This window comes from Acinonyx jubatus, chromosome A3 (genome assembly GCF_027475565.1).
Source record: "Acinonyx jubatus isolate Ajub_Pintada_27869175 chromosome A3, VMU_Ajub_asm_v1.0, whole genome shotgun sequence".
NCBI classification, from domain to species: Eukaryota; Metazoa; Chordata; class Mammalia; order Carnivora; family Felidae; genus Acinonyx; species Acinonyx jubatus.
Genome location: NC_069388.1, coordinates 135,990,313 through 136,015,957, shown reverse-complemented (window position 1 = coordinate 136,015,957; position 25,645 = coordinate 135,990,313). Strand labels below are relative to the sequence as shown.

The 25,645-nt window shown below is 63.3% G+C and overlaps 1 protein-coding gene across 6 annotated transcripts in view; it reads right to left on the bottom strand.

The window, feature by feature from the left end:
* Positions 1-8,439: 8,439 nt before the first annotated feature.
* EIPR1 (EARP complex and GARP complex interacting protein 1) overlaps positions 8,440-25,645 on the bottom strand; it is a 120,349-nt gene continuing 103,143 nt past the window's right edge. For all 6 annotated transcript variants that reach the window (XM_027077789.2, XM_027077788.2, XM_027077790.2 and 3 more), the window contains 5 exons: positions 25,538-25,637; positions 14,867-15,003; positions 12,158-12,325; positions 10,717-10,884; positions 8,440-8,718 (listed from right to left, as the gene is read on the bottom strand). In XM_027077789.2, coding sequence (XP_026933590.1) covers positions 8,544-8,718; positions 10,717-10,884; positions 12,158-12,325; positions 14,867-15,003; positions 25,538-25,637 — 748 coding nt within the window. In that variant the 3' untranslated portion in view covers positions 8,440-8,543. The remainder of the gene's footprint in view (positions 8,719-10,716; positions 10,885-12,157; positions 12,326-14,866; positions 15,004-25,537; positions 25,638-25,645) is intronic.

Below are 25,645 nucleotides of genomic sequence, written 5' to 3'. Positions count from 1 at the left end.
ACCCAACCGTCCTCCGCGACAGCTGTGCCGCAGCCACCGCTCCGGAGGGGCCGGGAGTATTTGGCCACGAGCCCCCCCGGCCCCCGAGCCTGGTTCCATGGGGGAACCACCAAGCCCCGTGTTCAACGGGCCGTGGGCCGCTCTGCTCACGCGACCGGGAGCACGGATTTGATGCCCGAGGGCGGCGGACGTGGCACCGGCCCCAAGGTCAGGCGTCTGCCTCCCACGACTCGGGAGACGTCTCGTGTGAGTTCCTCAGAATAGAGTGGAGCCCTCACACCCCCACGTGACACTGCAGACACACACCGCCTCCCTCGTACCTGCCACATGCTCCTGCCCACGGCGACAGGCCCAGAGTCCACGAGTGCACTGGCCGCAAACGCTGAGGTCTGTCCAGTGGCCTCTGTCCTCAAGGAACCCGTGCCGCGTCCCGAGGATGGAAGGGAGGGACGGCGTCAGAACTGAGGGCCACCGGGGACACCAGGAGAGCGGGCCGGCGGGAAGCGCTTACTCAGGTCTTGGCCAGTGCAGGCCGCGGCTCGCGAGCCTGTCCTGAGGCACGGGCCCCGCTCAGCCGAGACCCCAGGAGCCATGCTGGGCGTGGAGCAGGGGTGAGATCTGCCAAGCTCACGGGAACGGCCGCGGTCACCTACACGCGATGTGGCCCGGGCCACGTCTGACGAACGCTCCCTGCGGGCCGATTCCGGGAGAGGAGCCCGTCCTCTGGCAGGAGAAGGCTGTGCCCACAGAGCTATTCCTGCCGGCCTGGGGAGCAGCGGGCCTGTGACCGGCCCCCCGTGGGCACCCGGGCAGCTCCCCCACAGCGGCCGGGCGCCCCCTGGGCCGCCTCGCACGCGCAGCGTGAGCCGCACCGCCGACGAGGCAGCGGCGATCCCGACAACAGTCCTCCACACGCTCATTAGGCAGGAAGACACAACAGGGCACGAATTATTAGGCAATAACTCATGCCTGGAAGCAATTTTAGACACAAAACTTGAAGGATTCATCATTACCATATATTCAACTCTATTTTTCTTTTTCACGCTGTAAAAATCACGTCTAAATCTCCTAATGCCATCGCAGCTACATCGAAAAGTGGACCGGGCCATCAACTTGGACGGTTTAAAATAAACCAGCTGCTGAGCAGAAAAGCTGTCGAGCTCCTTTCCCGGGTTTGGTTCTGCGGCTTGGGGGTGACGGTAAATACCATTCGCCGATCGCTGCCTCAAAACAACAGCAGCGGGGGAAAGCGGCCCAGGAAACAGGCCCCTAAGGGCCGAGTGCTCCTCCAGCCAAAGCCGTCCTCCCGGGGCCGCGGGGCCGAGTGCCGGGCGGGGGCACAGGGGGCCCGAGGTCACGGCGGCGGAGGGCACTGGCCCCGACACCGACACGGCCGCGGCCCTGGGAAGCCACCTGCTTTCCTGCCCCTGAGGCCACAGCGGGGACTCTGGGGGCCGCGTCAGGCTCCCTCTGGTGGCTGCGATTTTCCGTGGTCCTACCTACTGCACGCCGCAGACTCCGCTAAGCCCCGAGGCCTCCCCGTCCACACAATGTCCCCATCTCCTTCGTGGCCCTGCCGTTCCAGACAAGGGGCATCAGCCAGGAGGGGTGCGTCTCAACGCCCCTGGAAGACAGGTGACAGTATCAGAAGTGCTGACACCCTGGCACCCCCCCCCCCCCTCCAGCTGCCCGGGAAGTGGGGCGGGGGAGGGGGCTTCAGTCATTAACTTCCTGGAACCTGGGTCCTCGGCTGTGGGACCAGGACTCACCCCTGCACCTCGGCTGCTCCCTCTGGACCACCGGCCACATAAACGTCGTGGGTCATAGCTCATTCACGCACAACGGCTCGTGGCAACGGAATCAAGGTGGCTCCTTCTCCTCCCCTCCCACCCGAGGCTCTGCTCGTCTCACCCCAACCCTGCACCACAGACACCACCACACACGACAAGCCCACCACCAGGCCCTACGTGGCCTTTGCTACTCCCCCAAAGTGGGGCCACCAAGGACACTTTTCCTTGTACGTGGGCTTCTGTGTGAGCCGCCGCAACTTGGGGCCTTAACAGTGGTGTTGGGGGGTCTGAGGGTTCGGTCCTGCTCCCCATTTCTCTGGTGCGGATTTGCATATGGCACCTCCCCTCCCCCAAAGGAGAAGCTCGGTGACAGCGGTGATGGCCACGGTGTCCTCACGGGGAGCCCACCACAGTGCAGGATTCTGTGGCCCGTCAGGCCCCCAGGTCGTGGCCTCTCCCCCCAGACCCATGCCTGGGAAGGGAATGGTGGTCGTGGGCCAAAGGCAAGTGGGGGGCTCCTAATCACAGACACCCTGCTGGGGGTCCCTCGGCTGGGCACACGGCAGCGATGCCGGAGAAGCGGACCTCGCACAGAGGGCGCCGCCCCCCGTTAACCCAGCCTGGGGACCCCCAAGACGCAAAGAACCATTGCTCCAATGCAGCGTCACAGGGACATTGCCCACCTGACGCTCTGGAGCCCCTTCGGGTAGGAGAGCCTGGTCCTCTTTGGCAAAGTCACAGCCATCCCCACCCCGGTAAGACCCCAGCGCCACCCCCCCCCCCCCACGCCTGCCCAGTGCCTGCCCCACTGCCCCCCCACCTGCCTCCAGTGCCTGCCTCACTGGCCCCCGCCAGGCCGGCCCCACTACCTGCCCCACACACAACAAGCCCCTCCCTTCCCTGTAATTAGCCGGCAGGTACCGACACCCACTGCTGACATTTGTTAAACAACGTGCATCATATCAGGAGGGTCAGAACCTAGAAACACCCAGAACACGCTGTTCTAACAGCCAGGGAGGCAGACGTCCACCTGGCCTTGAGGAGTGTGGCCAACCAGGGGTGGGAAGTGTGGGATTCTCAACGAGGGCACGTCCTTCATCAGGCTCTGCAAGGAGCCGCCAGGCGTGTGCAGAAGAACCAGGAGTTATGGGCCACACCTGACACTCAATCAGGCGGTGGCAGCAGGCGTCCCTGCAGGAACGCCCGGGAGGACCTGCCATGACGCGTGGGAGGACTGACCGCGACATGTGGGGGGGGCGGCTGTGACGCGAGGGAGGACCAGCCGTGACACACGGGAGGACCCTGAAGTATGTGAGGACTATGACGCAGGGGAGGATAGCGACGCACGGGAGGACTGGCCAGGGAAGGACCACAGTCGGCCCGCAGGCGGCCTGCTAACCCTGCGTGAACCCAGCCGCCCCACCTCAGCCCGCAGCCCGAGGCCCCAGGCTGCCACCGCACGGCTGCACCTCGGGAGCCCTGCAGGGACGCCCTGTCCCCCCGGCATGTGGTTTCAGGCCTCTCTCTCCCGGAAGAAGCAGCGAGCCAGGCGCGTCCTTAGATGTGGCCGCGCAGGTCAGCCGCGGCTCGACCCGGAGGCCCTCTCGGGCGACGACACCCAGGACGGGTTATGATGGGTCGTCACAGTTGTCGGCACCGCCTGGGCCGGGCGGGCCACGCGGGGCCGGAGGGCCGGGGTGCTGGTTCCTCTCCTCCCCACGCCCCTGCAGGCCCCGCCGGGGAAGCAGCAGGGTCTTACCGGCGTCTCCTTTTGCGCCCGCACACGCCCTGGGGCCGGGAGGAGAGGACGTCGCGGCGGCATCTCCCAGACGAGGGCTGGGCCCAGCGGGAAGCCCCGGGCCTATTCCCGAGGTGGGTCCCGGCCCACCAGGAGCTGCTGGGTCAGAATCTCGGTGTGGCTTCTGGGCAGTTCTGGCCAGAGAAGCTCCTCTGGAGAAAACGGCGTGCGGCCCCGGCGTCTCGCAGGGGTCGGTTCTCCGGCCTCTCCTCCTTCCTGGGCACCCCCCTACCCGAATTCCTGTGTCGAAGCCCCAAGCCTCCAGGTGACGGTGTCGGGTGATGAGGTCACAGCGGGAGCCGCGTGTGGGATCGGTGCCCTGGGAACAGGGACCCCAGACGCCGTACTTCCTCCCTCTCCCCGTGAGGACACGGCAAGAAGACTCCACGGCGAGCGGGGAACCGGGTCCTCACCGGGACACAGCCACGCTGGCGCCGGACCTCAGACTTCCAGTCCCCGGGGCCCTGAGAAGCAGACACCTGCTGTTGACGCCGCCCGCCGCGTGGTACTCACACTGGGAAGGTTCACCCCCGCCCCTCCCCCGCCCGTCCGGGCCGCAGGGAACGAGTCAGAGCGCAGGGTCTCTCGCCCTCCCCACCCGCCCGCCGGCCGCCCCCCTGCGGGCCTCACCCTGGACCCGCAATCCCCACTTCAGGCCAAAGCAGCCGCGCAGGAAGACCCATCCCTCCTCCGCCCCCTTCTGGCCTGACACCTCCGTCCTCAGAGCTACAGGACATCTAGCGGGACACCGAGGCACCCCCTCCTCGTTCCCGGGGGCTCAAACCCACGCTGGGCCGCGGCATTCGCAGCCTGGCCCCTGCGCCGTCCCTCCCAGGAGCCCGGCGGCCCCAGTCTTCCGGGGTCTCCCCTTCCTGACTGCTTCCCGGGGGTCGCGGGACAGAGTTACCCAACCCCGAGTGGCCACGCTCTGGCACCGGCATGGCCCAAGGATGGCAGCCACTGGGGTCTGCTGGCCCTGCACAGGCACGCCCCGCCCCCACCCCACACCCCGCCCCCGCCCCGCCCCTGGCCCGGCACACGCCCGCCCCCTCCCCCTCCCCCACCCTGCCCCACCAGCCCCCACGACAACCCTTGCAGCTCCTGCTCCACCAGGCTCCACCTTCTACCTAGAGGGGGCATGGTCACCCGGATGCTGTGTGTCACGTCTCCCTGCCCCTGTCATTCTCATCTGGGGGAATGAGGGGCACCTGTGTGTGGGCCGACGCGTCTGCAGCTCCAGCAGGAGGGGCCTCTGCACGTGTGCAGGCCACCCACCCGCGGCCGAGGGCAGGCCGGGGCTCCCGCGGTGGCTGCTCCCAGCCCCCAGCCCCGCAAACAAGGACCTCACGCGCTGGGGCAGGAGCCAAATGTGAGTGAGGGAGAACCCTGGACTGAGCTCATCCTACAGGAGCAGTGGTCCCGGGGCCACGGGATGCGGTGGCGGCCGTGTCGGGCAGGGGATGCCAGCTCTTGGGGATAGAGTCCGCCGCAAGGCTGTGGAGCCGCCTCCCCTCACCCCTGGGGTGGGGGTGCTCTGCCCGCTGGGTCGAGGGCAGGTGTCACAGCAAGGACACCTGCGGAAACGCTTTCCGACCTCCAGAGGGGCGGGGCTAATAAGGAAGGTATGGCTGCACCTCCTTTCGGTGATGTTTTTTAAGTTTATTTATCTTTTGAGAGAGAGAGAGAGAGCACGCGTGTGCGCCAGCTGGGGAGGGGCAGAGAACCCCAAGCTCTCTCGGCACCGTCAACACAGGGCCCGACACACCACGGTGACCTGACCCAGAACCACCAGTCAGACGCTCAACCCACTGAACCCACACCACTCCCCGCCCACAGCCTGCCAGCAGGGGTGCCGCTGGGGCGCCCCTGCTCCCCTCCCCGTCCCACCCCACCCCCTCCGCTTCTGCACAGCAGCCTCCCGGGCCGACCGGCACCTGCTTCTCTGGCTACAAGTTTCCGCTTCTCTCACCTGCTTGCCAGCCTCCCCCGGGCTGAGCCACCGCAGGCCCTCTCCACTCCCTGCTCGAGGGCACGTTCCCACCCACCACACGTCTGGTGCAACCTGGGGGGCGGCCGTGGCCCCAGCCCAGCCCCCGGGTGTGCGCACAGCTGGCGGCAGGGGCCGCACCCCTGCTGGTCCTTCCTCCCGTCCCCAGGGCTGTGCCTCACGCAGCAGCTCGATACACCCTTGCTGGATTGGATGGACAAGGCCACACGGCCACACGTGCCACCATAACTCTTCCCATACAGGCCAGGGAGAGGCGTGTGAGACGGGGTGTGGGGAGCCCAGCACCCGGCCCGGTTTCCTTGCACTGCGGGTGACAGGAGGGCCAGGACCACTGGGAGGGGCTGGGGTCCGCAGAGGGCTGGGAGCACCAAGCCAGTAATGCAATGCTCAACCTGGACACCTATGAGCCGGGGGAGCGGCGGGCCCACCCACCACCCGATCGCGGGCAGGGAGCCCAACGTTGGCAGAAACAGGGCACTTTCCTCCCTCCTGCAGAGGCTCCAAGGAGCCACGTCGGCTTGATTCTGCGGAGGTCAGGGAGGCCTCCAGAAGGGGGACACTGGGGCTGGTTTTGCCAGATGCAGAAGGAAAAGCGTGTTCAAGAAGAGGTCATGCAGCCCGACAGGGAGGCTGACACAGGACGCCCCCGAATGCAGAGATGCGGGACACCAGTGGACAAGCAGGCTGGGGTCAGAGCCCGGTGATCGAGGGTTAGTGGACTGATTGATTGATTGATTGATTGAATCGCCACTCTCGAAGTGCTCCTACCTATGAGGTGGCGTTTCGGGTCACAGCTTGCAGGCCGCGTCCCTGTGAAGCCACCAGGACTCAACGGACACCAGCCGATCACCTCGCCATCATTTCCTGGGGCCGCAAAGTGCAGAATGGTTTCACCGTGTGGGGGATCGGGGACCAGCTCTGACCCCTGGGGTTCTGGATGGCTTTCCTAGTTCTCTTGTGGTAGACAAAAGGGTGTCATAGAAGCTAACAGAGGCAGATGTCAGCTTAGGGACTGAGTGAATGGATCTCGTCCTGTATTTACTGCTGTTAACGCCCAAGACCCCCACCCCCACCCCACAACTGACTCAGCTCTGGCTTCCGACGCTTTAAGGGAATTGAGAGTTTGCATTTGTCACAAATGCCACAAAAACTCGACGTGTAATCAAAGTGGTATTTCAAGCGTCCATCCACGTGTCCGATGAGTATTTTATCTTCAGACACAAGATCGGCGTCCGGGCGTTTGCTGTCTCCACAGAGACACGGGATGGAAGAACCCAGGGAAGCAAGACCCCCATTCCAGACGCCGCAGCTGTGCGAGAGCGCGAGGGCCCTCCAGGCCGCCGGCCCGGCATGCCCCGCGTGCCCCCGGCACCTGACGGCGGGCCCTCCCCCCGCTTCACTTGGCCTCCGGGACGTGCCACGGGCTGGGTCGCGTGCACCTCCCCCAGTGCTCCCCTCCCTCCCCCGCGGGCCCCTGGCCCCCGGCTCCACGTGGGGCTCGGCCCTGGTCTTCCCCATCCCAACCCCACGGCGGGTGCCCCGGGGCAGCCGCCAAGACAACAGACTCCGCTCCCCACGCAGCCAGCCCGACCCCTCCAGAAGCTCGGCTCAAGTATCCAAATGCCGGTGGGCATGGCCACTGGGCTCCACGGGCATCTTGCACTAACAGATCGCAGTCGGCAGGTGGCTCCCATCTCCGACCCCCACCCTGCTCCTCTCCGGGTCTTTCCTGTCCCAGCAACCGTCCTGGCCGCTCTGACCAAACGCTGGGCCCTCCGTGACTCTTGTCCTGGCCCCTCGCCTACTTGTAATCTGTCAGCAAAGCAAACTGACGGCCCCACTGTAGGTCCATCCAGAAACTGACGCCCTCCCGGCATCTCGACGCCACCTCGGTCAGCACCACGTGGCAAGCGGCCCACGTGTCCTCTTGAGTCCACAGAGCTCTGGTCCCTGATCCAACGGGCGGCTCGGCCGGCCTCTCTCAGCAAACACGGTCTCGCCCGGGAAGCAGGTGCACGGCACCCTGAGGGCCGCACGGAGGGGCAGGCACACTAGGCAGAAGCAGCAGCAGCGAGGTTACCCTCCTGGCCCGGACCCGCCGCGGCCAGAACCTGGAGGGGGACGTCGGGGCAGCTCCGATGGGCCTTCTCGTTCCGGCTGAAGGACTTACACACACGTGGAGGATCTCCTGTGCTTTCGGAAAATGGGGGCCTGTCTCCTCGTGTCCCACCCCCCTAGGCACTTATGCAGGGGCAGGGTGGGCTGCACGCCTCCGAGCCAGCGCTCACGACCTGGGGGCAGCACAGACCCGTGGGCCCACGGCGGGGGACCGGGCACGAGTCCACACGTCCCGTGTCCACCTCACCGAGGAGTGGGGGTCAGCACCACGGCATGGGATTTCACGAGGGCAGGCGTGTGGCTTTGGGGGACAAGAAGTTGCCTCCCCCAGTGCCATCGGCACCACGTGGGCAGGACCCGGGATGGGCAGCCAAGGCTGACGGGAGACACTCCCTCCCGGCCACGGTCAGCGCCCCCAGCTGGCCACGCAGACGCCACGGTCCGCGCACGGACGGGTCGGGCCCAGAGAAAATGAGCAGAGAGCAGGTGACAGGGCCACGCGGGGCAGGGTTCCTGAAGAATGAGCCAGAAGCCCGGGCCGCGCGCCTTGCTCATTTTGCTTTTAATCTCAAGAGAAACAGGAGTTAATGTTATGGAAACAGATACTATTTTCTTTCAGTGACCCTCCCAGCACCCTCGAAGAGACCAGAGAAGGCCGACGGCGACCGACGGGCAGCACGTCCTGGCGCCATCCCCAGAGATGGGGCACCTCGCCGAGGCCCCGCGGCGGACGCAGGTGAGGCCGGTTCCCGGCGAGCGGCCTGTGGGGACAGCCGCCTCCGAACAGACGCGGGGGTGGGAGAGCCGGCCGAGGACGGCCGGGGACGCGCTACAGCAGTATGTGGTACTTCAGGGCCCTGGGCACCCGGTTGATGACGAGCCTCCCGTCGTAGCTCAGGGAGGCGAACAGCCAGGGGTCGGCGGACGACCAGTCCACGGCGTACACGCTGTCCTCGTGCTCCTCGTAGGTCGCGATGACGCTGTCCTGCGGGGGCTCCTGGCTCCTGCAAGGCACCAGGGACACGCATGAGCGAGGCGGGGGCGCGTCCTGCGGGGGCCGCCGGGGCCGCTCCTCCCGGAGCACAGAGACCCTCACCCGGCCGTGAGGAGCGGGCCCCCCGCAGAGGCGGACGGAATCCGCGCTACGCCCGGGACACTCTTTTCTCTGGCTGTGGGACAGCAGGTGCCGGGGAGTCTACGAGGGGCCACGGTTCAGGGGACGGTGGCCAGGAAACAACCGTGAGGGCTGAGCGAGGGGTGACGAGAGGCAGAAAGGACCCTGGGGACTGCCGGCGCGGCCCCTTCCCAGCTGGCCGGTGTGGCTCTGCAACGCCCTCGGCCGGGGTTCCGTGTCACCGCCCTCTGAAGAGGGGTGGCGGCTCCCCTTCTCAGGAACCGTGACCGGACCCGCTACACGCGTGGGGAACGCAGACCCTGCGCGCCCACGATGACAGGACGCCGCACGCTCTCCACTCGGAGGGGCCCCTCAGGCGCTTCTCTTCGCCTCTCGCGGGAGCGTCTACTCGGACAGCACCCCACGCTCCTGGACGCCGCAGGGTGCCACTCCCCGGCGAGCAGCATCCAGCTCTGCGTGACCCCCCCCCCCCCCCCCACCGGCCCGCTCACGCGGCAGCCCTGCCGGCCATCCGGCGATGCCGACCGGCCGCGCCCCAGCGAGGCGTGTTACACCCGCCCCAGGAACACCCTCCTGGGGATTCTGTTCTCCTGAATTCAGTGAGCCACGCGGACGGACCACGGGAGCAGGAAGGCTAGGGGATCCTGGGGATGATGTCCCCGCGTCTGCCGGCCTCCCCGCTCAGGCGCTTCTCCGCAGCCGCCCGAGCGGAGGGCAGCACGCCGTGAGTCCCACCGGCGCGGGCACAGCTGTCCCGGCGAGGGGCGCCAAAGCCAGCGGCACCGCGGTTGGCCGGTCCTTGCCCCAAGCGACCGCGCCTGCGTCCCCGTAGTGCGGCTCCACGTGCCTGAACAGAGAACACCTGCAGCCACGAGACAGACAAAGGTGGGAGAGGCCCCAAGCACCGAGGTCTGGCCTCCAGTGAAGTTGGGCCGAGCTCAGGTAGCTGCAGGAAGAATTCGGACGACCCAGCGGTCAAGGACCTCACAACAGAAGGGCCGGCCCTCCTTCACGGCAGGGCTCGACGGGGCCCACTCCACACCGTCCCCCCCGGGAGCCGGGACACGGGACCTCTGCAGGCAGCTCCCCGCACGGACAAGTCTCCACGAACAAGAACTGTCCCCTTTTACACTCCACGCAGCTGACAGAAGCCGCAGCCGCACTCCGCTCACAGTCGGAGGCTCCGACTCGAGCCTGGGGCCGGGGCACCCCTGCTCGTCACTAACCAGGAGCGCGACCCGCGCGAGCCCCGAGCCCCCAGGAGCCGGGCCGCTCTCGGGAGCACGAGCCCCGATCTGAGCAGGTGCAGTCAGGACTGGAGGACAGCGCAGGAAGGAGTGTTTTGGAAACGTGCAACCAGGCGGTGCGACTGTTACGAGGGGAATCGAGGTTGACCACACTCCGTGTGCAACCTCGGGCTGAAGCGGGACAGGGGAACGGCTGGGGGTCGGGGCTGAGAGCGCTGGCCTGGAGTCCACGCCCGCCGCGGCGAGGGCCGCTGCCACCAACTGAGCCACACGTCTCAAATCCACGCCAGCGGAGGGGATGCCGACGGCGATCTCTCGCTCACGGGGACGGCGGAGGGATCGAGGCCGGAGAGCACGCTTAAAGACCAGTGACGGCCGTCAGGAGACGGAAAGACACCGGAAAGATCTCCTCTAGGACCCACGCGAGGAGACATCAGCCAACGTGACCCGACTCCGACTCCCCTGCGGCGGGTGCCGACATCCTCCAGAACCGTGACCCACGAGCGGGCAGTGGCAAGAGCCTCCCCGACCACCCGCCGGACGCCTCCGCCACGAGCCACCCGGACCGCGCGGCGGGCGGGGAGAGGAAGCCCCGCCCCCCCGGGAGCGTGTGCCCTTACTTCTCCTCCGGACGGCGCTCCTCCTGGTCGCTCAGGTCGTCGTCGTCCACCAGGTGGCCGAAGGGCTCGGAGGAGATGGACACCATGTTGGACAGGATGACCCTGCTGTCGCTGCTGCCCGTGAGCACGAGCTGGTCGTGCGAGTGGTTGTAGCGGACGCTCCACACCCTGCGAGGCAAGGAGGCGGGTCCAGCAGCGCTCGGACCTTCCCGGGAGGGGTCACGGCGGGGTCGTCAGGCGGCCGACCCCAGACTGCAAGGCGCGACGTTAGGAAGGTCCCAGCAGACGGCTGGGCTCACTGCGAGTTTCTCAAACTCGCAAACCTTCTCTGAAGTCCCGGAAAACAGACACGAGACCGAACGGAAGCACCCAAAACCCTCAGCTCAAGGACTGCGCCGGAAGCAGAGGGCAGGTCAGCCAGACCCCAGGGCAACGTCCACAAACCGCTGCCACGGGGCCGCGAGCGTGCTCTGGGTCTGTGCCACCGACGTGCCCGCCCAGGGAGCTCGGTGAGCCGAGCCGGAGGACGGGCGTCCCCTCGACCACAGCAATCACAGCCGCTCGCTGACTTTGGCGAACTCTACTCCAGCATTCGGGTTTTTAATTTTCTGACTGCACAAACGTGGCTTCTGGTAAGTAATTCAAAGAACTCAGATATAGACCATGAGAAACCAACTCTCCTGTGACCTGCGCGCCCTGGCCTGAGGAAGGACACCTGACAGCAATCCCGTTCTTCTAGATGCTTCTTCCACATACATGCACACACACACGCACACATATACACACAAGGGCACACACACACACGAAGTATAGAGGCATATGTCCACACAGGCATGCACACACAAGAACATATGCGCACACACGCACATACGTGAACACACAAGCGTGCACACACGTAGACAGTCACACTCACACAGGCAGTTACGTGCACAAACACACACACATGCCTCACTGGAATGAAAACTAGCTCACGGCACGCACGTTGGCCTAGAGCTGCTCTCTCAGTGCTCACAAAGTACCAGACGCACGGTAAACACTAAACGCCTCGGGAACGACTGTCGGGGACCCTCGGCGCCCGCACACACAGCTCTTCTCCTGGCCTCGCCTGCTGCACAGCCCCCACCGGCCAGACTAACCGGCCCCCTCCTGATGGGCATTCGGGCCGTTTGCAGCTTCCCAGCACTGCAAACAACACGCGTGAACAGCTACGCACGCTGTGTTTGCGTGTCTCAACTGGCTCTCCTTCCACAGAACACAGACGAAACGTTTTCCTTCTTTGCCTACGTTGATAAATCCCAAATGTTGGGATCCGGGATGAGTGTTTCTTTAGGAAAAGTAAAACCGGGTCGACTGAGCGGTTCACAGCGGCCTTTCCAAACAGGAGAGTACCCGGCAGCCGGATCTCTAGCCCCCGCCCCGCCCCGCCCCAGCCAGTCCCTACCAGTGCGAGTGCTCCTCCAGGGTCTTCACGGGCTCGGTGACATTTCGGGTGTCCCAGAACTTGACCTTGCAGTCGTCCCCGCAGCTGGCGAGGTAGTACTGCTTGTTGGGGTTGAAGTCCAGGTCCCGCACCAGCTGCCCGTGGGCGTTCTCTATGCAGTAGATCTGACTGCGGGAGAAAGCGGGGGGGCGCACACGGAATGCGACGCGGGCGTGAAAACTCCACTCCGCGGACTCGCACCGCCTCCTGTTCCCCCATGGAGGGCTAGCCTCCAGGGACCGCGGGTCCCGCCACGGGCCTGTGCCGAGGCTTCCTCAGGAGCACACCCGTGACTCCCCCCGAGCCGAGGAAGGGACACTGGTTCACAACCGTCACAAAGGTGACCTAGCACCTCGGGAACGAGAGCGAGTCAGAGGGGCTGTCCCTGCCGTGAGGAGTGGGGACAGACTGAGACAGGAGGGAGAGCCGACCGAGTTCTGGAAGGACACAGAGAGAGAAAAGGAACAGGTCGGCGGCAGAGCGGGAGCACAGCGGTGCTGGTGGCGGGAGACACAGACACGGGCACGGAAGAAAAAACTGGAGAAGCATAAAGAGCAGTGAAGGAGACAGGGCCTGTTATGGCTGGGCTGTCCCTCATCCGCTCACGGCCCCTCGTGGCACTGACGCCGGGGGCACCTCCACCACGGCCCAGTGCAACACAGGAGACACGGGGCGCTTTTCACTTCAGTCACACGGCACGTGTACGCACACACATCTGTACACGCAGACACGCGTGCACCCACACATCTGCACGCGTGGGCACATATCTGCACACACGTGCGTCCACAGTGTGCGTGCACTGACATGCACGCACGTGTACACACATACACAGGTGCATCCACTTGTGTGCACACGCACACACATCTGTACGTGCAGACACGCGGGCACACACTCACGTGCATACACACACACGTGTATGCACAGACCCAACGGAAACCTGACTTCCACCGCTCCAAGCTGCTCCTCCCACGGTGGGAAATGAGAACATTCCATCCACACGAGGAGTCCTTCTGATGTCAGACACCCAAAGGCGAGGGGCAGGGCATCCAGGGAGGCTGCAGGGTGGCTGAAACCACATGGACGCGGCGAGGTCACCGCTGCCCACGGTGCTCTCAGCACATCCCCGCTTGGCTGTGACCGGGCCTCGCCTGCGACCACGCCCCGTCCCCAGTCCCCCCCCCCCCGGCTTCCTCGCTGGTGAGCCGGCGGGTGGGATCCCCTTGCGCATCTGACAGCCATGCGTGCCCGCACCCTCGAGGTGGGGAAAGTCATTCCCTTCCATCTACTCCCACGCTGGGCCTGCCGGCCCTAAACCACTTTAAACCTTGAAACGGTTCCTGTATCCTGCACCTTTCCAACACCCGAATACTTTTTCCTAAAAGAAGACAGCCCACCCCGAAGACCTTCCACGTGCAACAGGCAAATGTATGAAAGTACCACCGTGGCAGGTCCTAGGGCGCTGCGGGGACAGCCGCACGTGCGCGGAGCCCTGACGCAGGGCTTTCCGTGTGCCCTGGTGGCAGGGATTTTGGCACGAGAGCACAGTACATTCCAAAAACAACATCACAAGCACCCCGGCTAGGCGAACGCCAGAGCCGTCGGCAGAAGGAGAGCTGAGTCGGCACGGCGCGGGGCTCGTCCCCGGAGAAGACCGGGGCGAGGGGGTTCCCACGGGGCGCCGCCACCCACACCCCGTCTGCTCTCTGTCCGGGCTCTGCAACAGCAGCCGCGGAGTTTCTGGCCTCCAGAGACTGTCGTTCTTCCCGCCCTTGAAGGAAGAGTGAAAACAGAGGACAAGGAGGCCACGGGACCCACAGAGACGGGTTTCAGGCAGCACGTCCTTCAGGCCCGTGGTCCTCGGCTTCCAGCTTCCGGCTTCAAGCAATATTCACACCCCGAGGAAGTGGCAATTGATTATTTATTAGCCCCCGAGTTTCCAGAGGGGCCGCAGAACTACATTCAAAGTTGTGCCCCACCCTTGAAGGCAACACAAGCTATTTGCGCCTCGGTGATAAATGACGGTGTGCTGAGGGGTAAACTGTATCTTAAGAACGATTGCACGGCTCCCGTTGCCACAGCAACAGATGTGCACCCCATCACTCCTTTGCCTATCAAACCACACCTGGAACAGAAAAATCAGTCTTATTTGTTCCATTAGAACCACTGGCTGCGGCGCATAATGACTTAAATGACAAAGTCGGTTACCCGGGAGGCGTGTGTCTTAAAGGCACAGACACGGTCACAGGCACCTCCCCAAACTGAACCTGGGGCTGCACCTGTCACCGTGTGCTCGCTAATCACGGGGACCAGGAGCCCAGCGGCCACCCTGCCCCTGGCGAGGAGCTACACAAGCCCAGTCCTAGTTTTCAGTGCAAACTGCCACCAGTCAAGGGACATCCACACGGAACAGTAACAGCTGAGGAACCCCGTCCACTGTGATGGGTCTGCCAGCTCCAGGCGGGGCAGAGAGACAAAGCGAGGGCCACGGCCTCCCGCAAAACCAAGAGCGCACACACGCACAAGGGCACACACGCACACACACAAGCGCGCATACACACACGCTGTGTGACCCAAATACGCCGGACTCAGAGTCGCCCCCTCGTGGGTGAGGAGGGGTGGGGAGAGGGGGCAGGGCCCAGGGCACACCCACGAGTCACAACAGCCACTGACCTCATGCTCCGCGTGTCCCACCCTCGGATGGTCGTGTCATTCGCGGTGGCCACCTGGGTACAGGTGTGGTGAGGGCTCCACCGTCCCGCGGTGAACTTCAGCTGTCCCTTCCCTTCCAGGGACGCCGAACCGGCCAGCTGGGAATTGGGTGGTGTTCCAAGGGAAGAAGAGAAAAACAGTAACGTGAACCTTTTTTCACAAAGCTTGAGAGGACATCCTGCACGCACGGGACATTATGGAAACCAACTAGGGAGTTCTGTCTTTGTCACCTGCCCTTAAAAGGCAAAAACGTTTGCACCTTATTTGGAAAAAGCTATAAAACCGAGCACAGCAAAAATAGAAAGCATATGAATAGCCCCCGTGCTGAATGAGACCTGCCAGGGTGTGCCGGGCTGGCCTGCTCCAGCCCGAAGGCAGCACCGCCCAGCCACTCAGTCACCTGGCCTCCCGGGTGGCCACATCCGGGCCAGCGAGGTCCGCACGGCTGCTCCAGGCTGCTCCAGGCACACGCGCCCCAGCGCCCAGTGCCCGCTGCGTCCTGAGTCGGGACAGCAGGGGCGTCTCTAAGACAGTACACGGGCACGATGTCCCCCCGGGCACAGCCGGGCGGTCAGTGCCCGTGCTCCCCGCAGGCCCCCAAGCCGCCACCACTACCATGCGCCTCCCGGGTTTAGGGGAGGCCTTCCCTCGCCCCCACCCAGCTGCTCCGGGCCTGGCCCCCGCCCACCCCCAAGCCCTCTCCTTGGCAAAGCTGGGCCTTTGCCTTACAACACCCCAGGTGAGGTCTCTGCTCCGCCTTCACGGGCAGCAAGTACAACCTATTAATCCTCTCTCGGCACAAAGCTAAAGGGTTACTTCCGTTCCAGGCAAGAGATAGGTACTGTGAAAAAAACCAAAAATTTAAAAAAGGGGGAGGGGGCACCTGGGTGGCTCGGTTGGTTGAGCATCCGACTCTTGATCTCAGCTCATGATCTCACGGTCCACGAGTTCGAGCCCCGAGTCCGGCTCTGGCTGACAGCACGGAGCCTGCCTGGGATGCTCTCTCACCCTCTCTCTCTGCCCCCCACTTGTGCTCTCTCTGCCTCTCTCTCAAAATAAATAAACTTGAAAAAAAATTTTAAAAAAAGAAAAGAAATAGGTACTGTGTCCGTCCTACTCACGGGGATGCGGTGCTGGCGAGGCATGCACGAAGCAGAGCCACGACCAGCCCCGGCGCTCTGGGGACAGCAGGACCACAGTCACACGGCCGGAGGGCAGGACAGCACCCAGGGGGCAGCCATCTCCCAAGGAGGCCCGGGGTGTGCCCAGAAATGACGGGGGAGTGGCTGGGGACAGAGGCCGAGGCCAGACGAGCTCACGACGGGAGAACATGGAGAATGAACGCAAGGCTTTCCCAGGCTGACCACTGCTGGTCCAGTGGACGCAGGCCCACACGTGTGCCGGGAGTTCTTGGGGGCCGTGAAGGGACACCAAGGGCAGCGGCTCGGGGCCACAGGCGGAACAGCAAGGTCAGGCGAGGGGTCACGAGGGGCAGAGCGGTCCTGGGAACAGGAGGCCTTGGCTGAGCCGGGACCCGGGGCGTCTCGGGGCGACGTCGGGAACAGCATCCGTGGGGACTCACACCAGAGCCCCTCACCCCTCACCCCTGTGCCTGTCCGCACCCGCTCTGAGCTGCTCTGGCTCCCTCCAGCCCCCAGGCAGGGGCAGCGGCACCCAGAGCAGACACCCACAGAAGACCAGGCCGACCCTGAGACTCTCTGAGAAATTCCTGGGGAGGGACATGGCCCGGCCCAGTCCGTCAGGTGCCACCAGGACCAGTGGGCGGCGGCCAAGCAGGCGGGTGACAAGGACACACGGACCGCGTGGGGACAACAGACAGCACACTTAGCCGAAGGGGCGGGGCTCTGCCCTTCCTGCTCTGGCACTAGACCTCGCGGCTCCTCTCGGGCCGTCTCAGCAGCCCGGGCGCCGGGGCCCCTGGGAACGCGAGGCCTGAGGGTCTGTGGGAGGTGGCCCCCCCACGGAACCCCCGGGGGACCCCGCATGGCACGCAGGCCACCCCCACCAAGCCACAGACGACACAGAACAGTGGTGGGCGATTCACGACGGGGACCTAGATGCCGCGCCACGGAGGATCGTGAGTAAGAACGAGGCGGGAGGCGAAGACAGGTGCCCGCTTCGCAGGGGGCATCGCGGCCTGGACGCTAGGGTTCCACACCAGGCGCCAGAGGCCCGTGGGGGCTTCAGCCGGGCCAGCCGGTTTCAACCGCCGCACTCCCGGCACTGGCTAAGAAGTATGCTCGCAGTTTCTCCTTTAGGGAAAAAACAAATCAAACAAGATTTCTCCAGGTGCTATTCCACATTGCCGGGGACGGGTTAGATCAGATCAGCAAGCAGGACAATGAAGTCAACACACAGCTCCCTGGTTCTCTGTCACACAGACTGGCTCGTCACCGCAGGCTTCAGAAAGGTAAAGACGCGAGGTCACACCTTCAGAAGAAGGGGATGTACGTTCGACAGGGGGACTTGCCCACAGGCTGGTGGGGAAGCGTCACCACATCGCCCCGGACACGGATGACCCTTGAGCCTCGTCACCGAGCCCTCGGCACTCGTGTCCCTTCTGATTCCATCAGGGCCGCTCAGAGAGGTTAAATCGGCAAAACTAACGAGCACCGTCTGCTTCCAAAGCTCACTCCGCAGAACCAGCCTCCGGCCTCCAGCTTCCGGACTCTTCCAGCTTTCTGAAGGCAGCTGCTAATTAATCCATCAACCAACCAGCAACCAGCGGTGCGGCCGTCAGCAAGCACATCGAGTGGCCCCGGCCACGCCGAGTACGGCAGAGGGACAGGTGGACAGAGGGTCGGTGACCCAGCCCGCACCACACCCCCCTGCTGCAGAGGTGAGCGCTCCACGTGAGGCTCCCTCCGGTGGGAACGCTAACTGGTTATCAGCTACCACGCGGTCCTGTCCTGGTGAGGTCACTGCAGCCGTACGACGTACATGCTAACAGACCCACGTCCCAGATGAGGAAACCCAGGTACAGACGTGTAGTAACTGCAAGGAAACCCCAGCCAGCCCGTGGCACGGCCAGGATGAGAGATTACAACGGAAATCCGGACATCCCAGAGGAAAGAGCGCTGGGCCAGCTGGAGGGGCCAGGCCGGGCACGGTGAGGACCCGGGATGGCCTCTGGGGCCGCACACACCTCAAATCGGTGAAAGCAGAGGGAGGCAGGCACAGTGAGGCAGAGACGGGAAACATACACATCCTGACCGGACATAGGGCAGAGGGGAGGCGGTGTAGGCTGAGTGGGCAGGGTCCGTGGAAGGTCAGCCTGATGGCCTGAGGGCAGGAGGCTGGACAGCCCGTGGTGGGCAGGGCCCTCCCTAGGTATTGGCCTTCAAACCGACAGAGCCCTCTGTGCCGAGGGGCGTCCTACACCATGTGAGGTTCCCCACTGCCCCCTGGCTTCGATGAGGCTGGCGGCCACACTCAGAGGCCCACGTGCAGGGAACCGAGGCCCCAGGCCAACGGTATCCTGAGCGTGGGGCACAACCCCCGCCCCGGTCGAGTCCTCTGATGAGACCCAGACACTGACTCCTGCACGCGGCCCCTGAGAGACGCCAGGGGTGCCTGGCCTCCAGGTCCCTGACGGTCACAGAAACTGTCGTGCCAGGTGGGGGCTGCGGGAGGCAGCCACGTTCCCGGTCATTTGTTAGAGATAAGGGACACGAGCGCCTGCCAGAGGACAGGGGAGACCACGAGCGATGGGCCAGTCTAGCCCCCTGACGTCAAGCCGGGAAATCTGAGACCAGAGAGGGTGGGCGGCGCCCCATGTCTCACACAGCGGTGGGGCAGGAACAGGACCTGGGCGCTCCCTAGCGCACGATCCACCCGGGGCAGCGGGAACGCCATGCCCGAGGTCCCTCTGCAAGACCGCCGGAAGGAGACCTCGCCGTGCAGGTTCTAAGGCTGACCGAGCACACGCTTAGGCTTCCTGGTGACACGGAGACAGAGCTGTGCAGGAACCCCAGAGTGCCATTCACGCGGCACCCCGCTCTTCAACACTCACAACAACGACCCCGTCCCGAGCCTCCTGCTCCAGAGGGAGGGACTAGAGCCGCCCCCCACACCTCTCTTCACAGACGGAACCCGCCCCAGCGTGTGAACAAAACACAAGTCTGGCGAACAAAACTCTGCGACTCGCGCTGCCGTGAGCGGCCACGTGGGCACAAAGAAGAGCCGGCAAAGCGTTTCCAGACACAACAGCCGCACTCTCTGTGCCCAGACCCCGGGCTGACAAGGCGCCGGGCTCGGTGGAAGGAGCACAGCAGACAAGAGGCACGTGCGGGCCACCGCCCAAGATGCCGGGAGAGTGGCTGAGAAAGGGCCACTCCGCCCCCCCCCCCCCCCCGTGGAAGGAGGGGAGGCAAGGGACGCAATGGCAGGGCTGCGGCCCCTCCCCCCACCCCAGAGACTGGGGGGCTGCTCTAAGGCACACGTGACGGGCTTGTGTCCCTGCCGGCGACTGGTTTCGGCAGGCGCACGTGGCGGTGTCTGGAGACGGGACAGAGGGACGTCCAGGAAGGGCTTTCCTTACAAACAGGATGCAGGCAAGAAGTCTGCTCTTTGTGGATGATGTGGGAGTCTGGATGCGATGGCTGGAGCCACCGCAGTCACCCTGCAAGCGTGACGGGAGACAGCAGCACCGTGTGACTGCAGCACAAGAGAAGCGTGCCAAGTGGCTGGGTCCTGATGCTATTGAGACACTGGACTGACAAACCCAGAGCTGCTTTATAGCCACGTTCCTTGTCATATCAGACAGCAAACTCCCTCACTCTTTAAGTCATTTCTTCTGTCCTGCAGCCAAACGCATGCTGGCACGCCTACAGTGCCCGTTTGAGACGACACCAACGGGGCATTCCTTCGAGTATCGGGTGTCCCCTGCCTCTCTCAGGCCGGAAATTCCAGCCCCAGCTTTGGGCATGAGCCCCAGCTGTGATTCCAAGCGACCTGGCCAGTGGCATGGTCCCCTTGAGCCTGGCTTCCCTCTGGTAACTCTCCCATGAGACAGAGCTATTCAGGAGCCCACCCCGCAGGGCCATGGAAATTAAATGAGAGCCTCCAGGGCCCGGACAATGCCCGGAGCCCTGGTCTGTCTTCAGGGGTGGACGGAAGGCGTGGGGTGAGTCATCAGGGTCGATGGGGTGACGGGAACGGGTTCAACAGGACAGCCCCAGCCAGTCACTGCCGTCAGACGTGGAAGAGGCGTGGGAGAGGAGGGCTGGCCACGAGGCTGGTGTGCACAGGGGCCCTGAGGAAGTCAGAGGGGGGTCCTGCCACCCCTCTGCCCCAAGCTGTCCAGGGTCACGGGGGTGGCTGCACGGGCCCCACACTGCTGCAGGGACTCTGTTCCCCGGGAGAAGGCATTCCAGGCTCTGCGGAGCTGGCCTCCTGGGAACCAGAGCCAGCCTGTCTTTGAAAATGCACACAGGGTATTAGGTACCAGCACCGGGGAGGGAATCTGAGGCCGTTGTAAAGTTATTTTTAGCGTATTGCAAACAGCACTCTATTTGCAGGAAGAACAGAACTACGAGGGCTTTTGCCCCTTTGCTGCTCTAAAACCTGAGCTCTCTTTGCAGAGGAAACCGTGCGTCCGGCTCCCACACCTGCAGGCTTGACCTCAGCTCCACACTCGACACCGCAAAGGTTGTGAACACAGATTTCAACTTCCTGACCAAGACGGACTAGAACGTAACCAATGCTCCTGTCACGCCAACCAGACTCCGGCGACCGGCTGGAGAGAGAGATCTAATCACAGGCCGTTCTTTGGGGAGGGGGAAGCTTGTACGTAACGTGGGCTCAAAAGCCCGGAAGCAGTGCAGCGATCACACACGCGCCCTTCACGTGTGAGTTGTGATCCCCCCTGCTGGCTCTGAGGGGAGGAATTTAATTATCAAGCCAACACAGACTGCTTTTCGGCACCTCGGTTTCTCTCCCTGTACCTCTGGCCTTCGCACTGGGATCCTAGTCAGCGACTCTCGTTCACAGCCCAGGTTTAAGCACTGCGTATTCCGGCCGCCGTACCCATCCACTCACCCAGACGCTCATCCGGCCCCCACCCCCACCCCCACCGTGCGGCCAACAGGCGAGCGAGGCCTGTGTGCCAGGCACCGAGGGGCCTGCTGTCCTCACGTAAGGGCCACTTCACACATGTGGAAACCGGTCCCCACTTTACAGATGGGGACACTGAGGCCAGTGCAGCCAAGCAACTCACCCGAGGTCACCCTGTGGGTGGTGGGAAAGGGACCTGACTCCCAAGCTCGGGAGGCTGCCTGGCCCCACCCCCACCCCACAGAGCCACGGCCTTCAGTGTGTCCTTCGTGTGCCTCGTGCCTGCCAGGGCTCCCCTCTGCACGGCTGCCGGCCCACACCCGGCCCAGCCCATCGCAGCAAAGCCAGCCTGGGAACTGAAACTCAATCAGCCATACACTGCGGACCCCAGAACCGGGCGGCCAAGTGCAGGAAGGCAGAGGCCGTGCGTCTGCATTCAAAGCCCGGCCACGTGCCCCTCTTCAGACAGCCCCGGGCCGCGGCAGGGCTCACCGCCTGGCACCACTGAGGCACGCACGCCTCGCTCCCCCAGCCGCAGCAGCTGCGTCCCTTAAATACACCCATGTGTGCAACATACTCTCCCCTCTATCATCCGCTCTTACTAGAAAGAAGTCTTTTGAGAACCTGGGAAGCAAACACTTTGCCAGACACCGATGCCTAGCTCTTTGTATTTGGCGATTTCTTCCAAGATCTAACTGGAAGATTAAAGAATATTAGCTGTCTCCGACGTTTACAAAATCAAAGCCATGTGTAGCTATCATGCCACATGAGATATGCAACTTAGCAAACGACTTGCCCCATGTTTTCTTGAAGAAGACGGCTTTTTTCTAAAAACAAGTAGCCGGAGACAGAAAGCGCGGTGACCGCTGCCTGAAGCCCCGCCCGCCCCGCCGACTGCAGGCAAGCAGCGAGTGCTCTCATCTGTGTAGGACTGCTTTGTATGAGGCTCACCACAAAACCAGTTTCCAGACTTGTAACCTGTGCTGCACGGACCAGTTTTACAAAGCCTGGGAAGCTACCTTATTTACAAGATCTTCCTCCCAATGAATCTTGACCGTTTCCAAACATCACATCCGCCCTCGCAGACAAACCGCAACAGGCCGGTGGGGACAGCCAGGCGCCGAGGCTTGGGCCCTGGCGGGGGGGGGGGGGCCGCGCAAACGTGGCTCAGAGGCACGCACGCGGGGCCACGGCAAACACTTCGTGCGGCGTCACAACCGCAGTCCCCAATCTGCCATTCAAACCCTGCAGCCTCCACGACGTCCCCTGGCTCCCTGGGTCTTACTTTTCTCAACTGTCAACTGAGGGAGTCGAATTCTGTGACCCCAAGGTCTGTGTCTTTCTTTACATGAACGTGGACTGCTTTACAATTAGCGAGGGACAAAGATTTGTGGAAACACCTCGTGAGCCCTGTTACGGCTTCGAAGCCACGTGGTGGGTGTCTGGGGACCTCTCCAACCCTCCCGTGTGTCCTCAGCACCAGCCGTCCACACTTGCTGCGTGACCACAGGCACGCGGGACGGATCCACACTCTCTGGGCAATGGGTGCTCGACCCTCCTCTCTAATCACAGGGAAAGAGCCACCACGTCACTGGAGACCTTGGACACGGGACGAAGGAGTACAGCTCCGTGTAGCGGGCCCCGTGAGTGCAGCACATGTCCGTCTGGGGTGGACGCAGATGGTGGGAGGTGTGCACGTGAGGTTGGGGGGAGTGTCTGTTCCCTTCCCTCAATTTTGCTGGGAACCTATTAAAACCTCTCCAAAACTTAGGTCTATTAAAAGCAAGATGACAACCTTCCGTCTGCAAGAGGTCCCGCTGACAACACGAAAGGGCAGAGAGCAAAGGGACACGGCATGGGGCGGAGTGGCCACATCTGCCCGCACCGCCCGGGGGGCCGGGAGCGAGGTCCCCGCGCTGGGCCGCGTCAGCAGAGGGCAGAGCCAGGACAGGAGAACAGGTTCTGAGGGGAGCCCGCTGGCCCGCGGCCTCGCTGCTGCTGAGCAGTTGGCATCAGAGATGACAATGGCCTCACAAGCCTCCTTCTCTGCTCGGGGACACATCTGGGGACGCAGGCCGGGAGCAAGGAGGGGTCACAGCACGGCAGGGGACAGCCGGGCTCCCACGGGAGAGGGGGACACCGGGGCCGGGAGTCCCAGGCCCCGGCTACCTGGTACGTTCGTCCTGAGGGCGGCCCAGCTGCCACCTGGCAGTCCCTGTCTCCCCGTCCCCAAGGAGAAACGCGTGTTGTCTACTTCCTGGCACAGCGGATGTGCCCTGAGCTGCACCGAATGACCTTCCCGTCACCACCAGCTCCTCCCCGTGTACGTGCAGGCGATGCTCCCGGTGTGCGTTCAACCTCAGACCACATTTCTGAACCAACACTGTGTCCCTGACGCCCGCTCTCTTCCTTCAGAGAGGCACTCCTGAATGTCCGTGCCCCTGGGTGCATACAGCCGAGCAGGTGACCCCGGGTTCATCCTCGAGAAGCCCTCACATGGACGCGCGGCCGGAAGGAAGAGGACAGTCAACTCTGAAGGCGCCCATCGTCCTCCTGCTCGGCCGCTCGCTCGCTGCACCTGGGAAGCTACTTGTTCCCACCGCTGCTGGAAGCCACCGGGCCCTGGAGACAGAGGAGCGGGAACCAGAACAGGGAGGCGTCCCCTCTGCCCTCGGCAGGGCCGGGACCCCACGGAAGCTCCCCCCCAGGCCCCCCCGGGCTCTGCTAATGATTACAAATGGCAAAGAACCTCCGATTTAATTGCAAAAGGTAATGATGCAGCGAGCACAGGACTCAATTCACTGCAGCAGACGACACCCTCCAGCAATAAACACCCCGAGGAGCGGCGTGTGAAGGTGGCCAGGATCCATAGGAAGGTTTCCGTATTAAACACCCGGCAGAGGGCCGCAAAGTGCTGTTGACAGAACTGCTGACGGCGGATAAAAACGAAGCAGAGGAGCCTAAATTGGTCTCTGCAGAAAATAAGTCACAGATCAATCCCCCTACATGGCGCCATTCCGAGATGGCCGAGGGTCCGGAGAGGCGTCCCTGTCTGGCTTCAGGACGGGCTGCCGAGGGGGCAGGGCGGCACCGAGTGCACGCACACACCCGTGCAGGGCCCATCACCGCCCCGGCCTCTCCGGCCCCCGCAGTCCAGCAGGAACGGACTGGCCCCTTCCTGCCCCCTGTCCGCTCTGCAGCAACGCCCACGAGAGGCGCGTGGGAGGAAGGGTCGGGAGGCGGCTTGCGCCCGTGACCCAGACGCCACAGCAAGGCCACAGGAGGGGGTGAAGGGCCAGCTCCCCACACACCTGCAGGTCCACAGGGAACAGCCCCGGGCACGAGGTCCCCCTCGAGTGTCCCGTTCGGCTGGAGGACTCTGGCCGATATTCGCATTCTGTCCCACACGTGCACGGTCCGAGGACTACAACCGTGAGAAGGCGCGAGCACGTGTGTGAGCAGAAGGCCAGCTGTAAGGCCACCGGGGGTCACAGGCCACAGGGGAGACGGGTCACAGGTCACCGTCCCTTTTTACAACCCACGCAGAAACTTGACAGGTCACGAGCACCAGGAAATCAGCGTTTTATGACCGCTCCTACCTAAAAGAGGATTCCAACCAGACTTCCAGTGTCCGTTCGTGGAAAAGACAACACACTGGAAATGAGAAAATGCGTCAGGATGGCAAATGGGCCAAAGGGCAGAGATGTGTCAGCCTGTGGCTCTGAGTCTTACGTGTGCCTGGGTCCCAGACAGCGTTCACTGGAGACAGCCAATCACACAGTTCTCTGACTGCTGGCTCTGTCCATGCACTAAGTGTTTCCTAACCAACGTCAGGATTCTTGGCACACACGAACCAAGACGTGTATTCTCAATTCAGCCGATAGGTCCCATTAAAAACACAACACATAGAGGCCCCTGGGTGGCTCAGCCGGTTAAGCGTCCAACTTCAGCTCAGGTCACGATCTCGCGGTCCGTGAGTTAGAGCCCCACGTCGGGCTCTGTGCTGGCAGCTCGGGGCCGGGAGCCTGCCTCGGATTCTGTGTCTCCCTCTCCCTCTGCCCCTAACCCACATTCTGTCTCTGTCTCTCTCAAAAATAAATAAACATTTAAAAATTAAAAAAAAAAAAAAAAAAAAAACCCTTTAAGGAGCGCCTGGGCGGCCCAGGAGGTTGAGCAACCGACTTCAGCTCAGGTCACGATCTTGCAGTTTGTGGGTTAGGGCCCCGCGTCGGGCTCTGTGCTGACAGCTTGGAGCCTGGAGCCTGCTTCGGATTCTGTGTCTCCCTCTCTCTCTGCCCTTCCCCGGCTCATGCTCTGTCTCTCTCTCAAAAATAAATAAACATTAAAAAAAACTTTTTAAATTAGCCCTGCATGGGGCTCTCTGCCGTCAGCACAGAGCCTGCTTCAGATCCTCTGTCCCCCACTCTCTCTGCCCTCCCCCGCCAGCCCCCACCTCCGCCTCGCTCTCTCAGAAATAAACACTAAAAAAATTTAAAAATAAAATATAATAAACATATAAAACGACACAACACAGGAAACCGTAGCCCTGTCACTCACCACGGCCTGGCTGGAGCTCTCCTGCAGGTCCCATAGCAGAATGTGGCTGTCGGCCAGCGAGATGACTCTCCTCCCGTCCCCCGTGGGCTCCCACACCACACTGCAGGA